The sequence below is a fragment of the Oncorhynchus gorbuscha genome, unplaced genomic scaffold, assembly GCF_021184085.1.
Source record: "Oncorhynchus gorbuscha isolate QuinsamMale2020 ecotype Even-year unplaced genomic scaffold, OgorEven_v1.0 Un_scaffold_15199, whole genome shotgun sequence".
Taxonomy (NCBI): Eukaryota; Metazoa; Chordata; class Actinopteri; order Salmoniformes; family Salmonidae; genus Oncorhynchus; species Oncorhynchus gorbuscha.
Window position 1 is genome coordinate 1 of NW_025757037.1, and position 5945 is coordinate 5945.

General features: G+C 49.1%; 1 protein-coding gene across 1 annotated transcript; it reads left to right on the top strand.

Annotated features, from left to right (window-relative positions):
- Positions 1-1193: 1193 nt before the first annotated feature.
- Positions 1194-4181, top strand: LOC124030766 (DNA polymerase delta subunit 2-like; the record flags this gene model as incomplete). The annotated part of the gene is given in 10 exon segments (XM_046341966.1): positions 1194-1351; positions 1698-1904; positions 1906-1939; positions 2040-2161; positions 2279-2402; positions 2539-2653; positions 3049-3247; positions 3439-3519; positions 3639-3796; positions 4054-4181. Coding segments are annotated over 9 exon segments (1162 nt in total), but the record flags the coding sequence as incomplete, so codon positions are not given.
- Positions 4182-5945: the final 1764 nt, after the last annotated feature.

A 5945-nucleotide genomic window follows, 5' to 3' on the forward strand; every position in this document is an offset into this window, starting at 1 on the left:
GAGCCCTGTTCTGTGAACTCGCAATGAGTCGTCAAGCCACGGAGCGGGAGGGGAGGACCGAGCCGGCCTGGAAGATAGGGGACATAGAGAGTCAAAGGATGCAGAAAGGGATGAGAGGAGGGTTGAGGAGGCAGAATCAGGAGATAGGTTGGAGAAGGTTTGAGCAGAGGGAAGAGATGATAGGATGGAAGAGGAGAGAGTAGCGGGGGAGAGAGAGCGAAGGTTGGGACGGCGCGATACCATCCGAGTAGGGGCAGTGTGGGAAGTGTTGGATGAGAGCGAGAGGGAAAAGGATACAAGGTAGTGGTCGGAGACTTGGAGGGGAGTTGCAATGAGGTTAGTGGAAAAACAGCATCTAGTAAAGATGAGGTCGAGCGTATTGCCTGCCTTGTGAGTAGGGGGGAAGGTGAGAGGGTGAGGTCAAAAGAGGAGAGGAGTGGAAAGAAGGAGGCAGAGAGGAATGAGTCAAAGGTAGACGTGGGGAGGTTAAAGTCGCCCAGAACTGTGAGAGGTGAGCCGTCCTCAGGAAAGGAGCTTATCAAGGCATCAAGCTCATTGATGAACTCTCCGAGGGGACCTGGAGGGCGATAAATGATAAGGATGTTAAGCTTGAAAGGGCTAACCATGGAGCTTCAGTGGGTTTGTACTGCTGGTGTCCTCCTGCTGGTGTCCTCCTGCTGGTGTCTTACCTGGGTCTATAGGGATTCCTCTATCAGCATGGCCTCAGACAGGTAGCTCAACAGGGTCTGGAAGCTGGGGTCGCTATAGTCAAAACAGCTCCCAAACATCAGCTGGCAGATGATATTAAACAGAGCTTTGTTCAATAGATGCAGATGCACAATCAAGAGCATCCTGCCGGGCTGTGTCACAGCCTGGTACAGCATCTGCACCGCCCTCAAACGCAACGCTCTCCAGCGGGTGGTGCGGTCTGCACAACGCATCACCGGGGGCAAACTACCTGCCCTCCAGGACACCTACACCACCCGATGTCTACGGGAACAGGGTTGGAGTGAACACCTACAGGACAGTAGCTCTCCAGGAACAGGGTTGGAGTGAACACCTACAGGATGGTAGTTCTCTAGGGACAGGGTTGGAGAACCCTGGTTTAGAGGACGTATAATAAGACGTCCAAGAACTCAAAACTCCGCTTTGACCTTACAAACATGTCTGACTGTTTTGTCTGTTACGTAAGACGTTGTGCAACCCGTCGACGTACGCGCCGGGTAACAGTCAAATTTCGCGGGAGATATCTAAGTAAGCTATGCTCTTTTGAAAGAACATACTCCTCTCCAAAAGTAAACGTGCATTTCAACAAAATCGCATTTTTGTCAGGAATAAAAGGCCAATAAAGGTAATGTAATTATTTTATTTAACGCATTGACGTTTTTCTGTTTTCGCAGGACACTGCTTTTGTTGACAACAACAAGACGTTAGCAGCTAGCTTAGGTAGCTAACTAACGGAAGCTAAAGTATTAGCGAGCTAACGTTAATAACCACACTCACATTTGCAGACCACGTAATAATCATTGTAACTATTTATGAGCTGAGTTGAGGTTTAGCTAGCAGTAGTGGAGATGGCATATGGACTGTGTTTGATCCCTGTTCAAATGACCTAAACTAGCAAGGATACCGTGTTCATTACAGCTGCAATGCAAGATCCCATATCATGTGTTTAACTTAATAACTGTCTCCCCCAGGCAGCTATGTTCTCTGAGGTAAGCGCCCCTCAGGAGGGTTCCTGTTCTCTTCTGTTGTGTCGTCCTGGCTCCGAGGACCAGGAGCCCTCCGTGTTTGACAGGGTCAAGCCGGCATACTCACCCTGCTCTGAGCGTTTCAAGCTGGGGGAGCGCAGCTTCAACCGCCAGTATGCGCACATTTACGCCACACGACTCATGCAGATGAGCCCCCCTGCTCACGGAGAGGGCCCAGCAGAAATGGGGTAAGTGCAGGGTTGACACCTAGCTCTCCAATTTGCTGCAAAAGTTTGTACACCAATACCTTGCTGAGAGTTAACTCTGTCCTGACTCCCTCCCTGTCAGGTGCAGATGTACAGATCAGGAAGTTGTGTGATCTGCAGATGGGTGAGCAGTGTTGCATTGTGGGAACCCTGTTCAAGCACATGGAACTGCAGCCATCCATTCTGAAGGAAATCAGTGAGGAAGTAAGAAGCTGCTAACATAAAATCAGACGTTGATTGTCATGAAACAAACAGGATCGTTTGACAAAGTCTGTATACTGGTTCTGGTTGTGACTCTTCAACTACATCTCTCTCTCTTAGCACAATCTGCTGCCCCAGCCTCCGCGCACGAGGTACATCAGCGAATCAGATGAGTTGATACTGGAGGACGAGCTGCAGAGGATCAAACTAGAGGGCAATATTGATGTGGACAAGTTTGTCACAGGTTTCTGTCTCCTCTGTACCTTCTACCTAGTGTATCAGGATAGACAAGCTTGTCTCAGTTCTCATGTAGTAATTATGACCGCCTCCTTTGTGTTGTTGTTTTTATTATTTCTGTTTCTCTCCTTTCTCGCTCTTAGGTAGTGTTATTGCTATTTATGGTGCAGAAAAGAATGATGGGAAATTCACAGTGGATGATTTCTGTACTGCTGACCTCCCCCCGCAGGCCCCCAGAACCACTCTCAGCTCAGACAGGTACACACACACACACACACACACACACACACACACACACACACACACACACACACACACACACACACACACACACACACACACACACACACACACACACACCATACCTAACTTTGTGAAATGTCAAACTTTAGAAGTGTACCAGTATCACAACACTGCAAAGGAAACTAAACAGGAAGCGGACCTACATTCTAGAGGAAAACAGTCTTAATGTTGGATTAAACATCCTTGTGTTGTCACCCAGAGTCACATTTGTTTATTTTACAAACTATAGCACACAATATTTAACAAAAGTAGGTTTTAAAGGACCAAAGCGTAGAGTCTGCTTTTTCTATTTTGCCATGGAAAATGTGGTATTGTGACAACACTAAACTAATATATTATGTTGTGTGTAGGTTTGTGCTGCTGTTGTCGGGTTTGGGTCTGGGCGGTAGTCATGCAGACAGTATGCTGGCTTTACAGCTGCTTGTTGACATGGTAACGGGTCACCTAGGTGACCAGGGGGAGCAGAGTGGTGCATCAACAATCTCCAGGGTTCTACTGGCCGGGAACCTTCTGAGCCAAAGCACACAGGACAAGGACGCATCCACCAAGGTGAGGGGACTTATTTAGCTGTGACATCCATTCATTTTAGTTGATGAGAAAGTGAGCTATTACCGTAGCTTACACTTATCAAATCATTATAGTAGATTTGTCTTGACTTAGAGGCTACTGGTTCATTTTGAACTGTCCAGTGTGTGCGGGTGCGTGCGTGCAATGTTTTCCTAACTGTATTGTCCCTCCAGGCTAAATACTTGACTAAGAAAACCCAGGCAGGCACTGTGGATGCCATGCGTCTGCTGGATGAGATGCTGATGCAGCTGGTGGTGAGTTCCAGATTCCTACCACCTACACTATGGGATGTCACAGCCTGGGCAGTATTTATCTAGTTTGCCATAGAATGTGCCATTCATTCAGTTATCTGAAGTGTGTCCTCCTCTCCTAGTCGTCAGTTCCAGTGGATGTGATGCCGGGCCAGTATGATCCTACTAACTATACCCTGCCCCAGCAGCCCCTACACCACTGTATGTTCCCCCTCTCCTCCTCCTACCCCACCCTGCAGCTGGCCTCCAACCCACACCAGGCCACCCTGGACGGGGTAAGGTGAGTCTCAACAACCCTGGGGCTTCTGGACTTAGGGCTTGGAAACATTTTGTTTGTTTTGACCAACTTCACAAAGCATTCTCTGTGGAAGAGTAATGTGGTCACTGTTTTCAAATTTTTTGCATTAAGCAAGCTAATGTATTTCCTGATGCCCTTTCTACTACAGATATGTGATAGCTAGGTGTAAGTTGGGTTGTGTATGTCATGTGAAGTTGTCTGTAAGGAGCCAATGCAAAGGTCTTCCCTGTGTGCCTTAGGATCCTGGGGACGTCAGGGCAGAATGTGAAAGACATCCAGAAGTACAGCAGCATGGACAGTCACCTGGAGATACTGGAGAATACACTGAGGCTTAGACACCTCGCCCCTACTGCACCTGACACACTGGGTATGAACACACACCTCACTCCTACTGCACCTGACACTGGGTATGAACACACACCTCACTCCTACTGCACCTGACACTGGGTATGAACACACACCTCACTCCTACTGTACCTGACACTGGGTATGAACACACACCTCACTCCTACTGCACCTGACACACTGGGTATGAACACACACCTCACTCCTACTGCACCTGACACACTGGGTATGAACACACACCTCACTCCTACTGCACCTGACACTGGGTATGAACACACACCTCACTCCTACTGCACCTGACACACTGGGTATGAACACACACCTCACTCCTACTGTACCTGACACTGGGTGGACACACACCTCCTCCTGCTGTACCTGACCACTGGTGTGAACACACCTCCTCCTGCTGTACTTGACCACTGGGTGTGGACACACACCTCACTCCTACTGCACCTGGACACTGGGTAAGGAACACACACCTCACCCCTACTGCACCTGACCTGGGTTGTGGACACACACCTCACTCCTACTGCCTGACACTGGGTATGAAACACAGACCCACCCCTACTGCACCTGACACACTGGGTATGAACACACACAGGCACACTGACATGGAACACACCTCATTCCTGCCACTGCCTAAACTTTGACACTGGACCTCACCCCCTCACTGTACCCTGACACACTGGGTATGAACACACACCCTGCCTCACACCACACACTGGGTATGGAACACACACCTCACTCCTACTGTACTCAGACACTGGGTATGAACACACACCTCACTCCTAATGTGTCTTTCACACACTGGGTATGAACACACACCTCACCCCTACTGTACCACACACTGGGTATGAACACACACTCACTCTCATTGTACTCTGACATACTGTATGAACACAGACCTCACTCTGTACCTGACACTGGGTATGAACGCAGACCTCACCCCTACTGTACCTGAACATAAGGTATGAACACACCTCACCCCTACTGTACCTGACACACTGGGTATGGACACACACCTCACTCCTACTGTACCTGACACTGGGTGTGAGACACAGACCCTCACTCCCTACTGCACCTGACACACTGGGTATGGACACACCTCCTCCTACTGCACCTGGCTGCTGGGTGTGGACACACACCTCACTCCTGTACCTGACCTGGGTGTGGACACACACCTCACTCCTACTGCACCTGACACTGGGTATGAACACACACCTCACTCCTACTGCACCTGACACTGGGTATGAACACACACCTCACTCCTACTGCACCTGACACTGGGTATGAACACACACCTCACTCCTACTGCACCTGACACTGGGTATGAACACACACCTCACTCCTACTACACCTGACACACTGGGTATGAACACACACCTCACTCCTACTGTACCTGACACACTGGGTATGAACACACACCTCACTCCTACTGCACCTGACACTGGGTATGAACACACACCTCACTCCTACTACACCTGACACACTGGGTATGAACACACACCTCACCCCCACTGTACCTGACACACTGGGTATGAACACACACCTCACCCCCAGCTGTTCGGTGAAAAAAGTTTCTTCGTAGTAGGTAACTTTGAAAGTATAAACCCAAATGGTCAAATTGACCCTGCCCTTCTGTTTATTTTCAACTGGTAAAATGTGTTTGAAGTACATATGATGCGTGCAGGGGAGTTGCATGAATGAAGCACAACAAATCGGTTGGGCATGACGGAGGGGCAGATTAAGGGACAGAATTAGGGATACAAACAAAGGGGCATTGCCA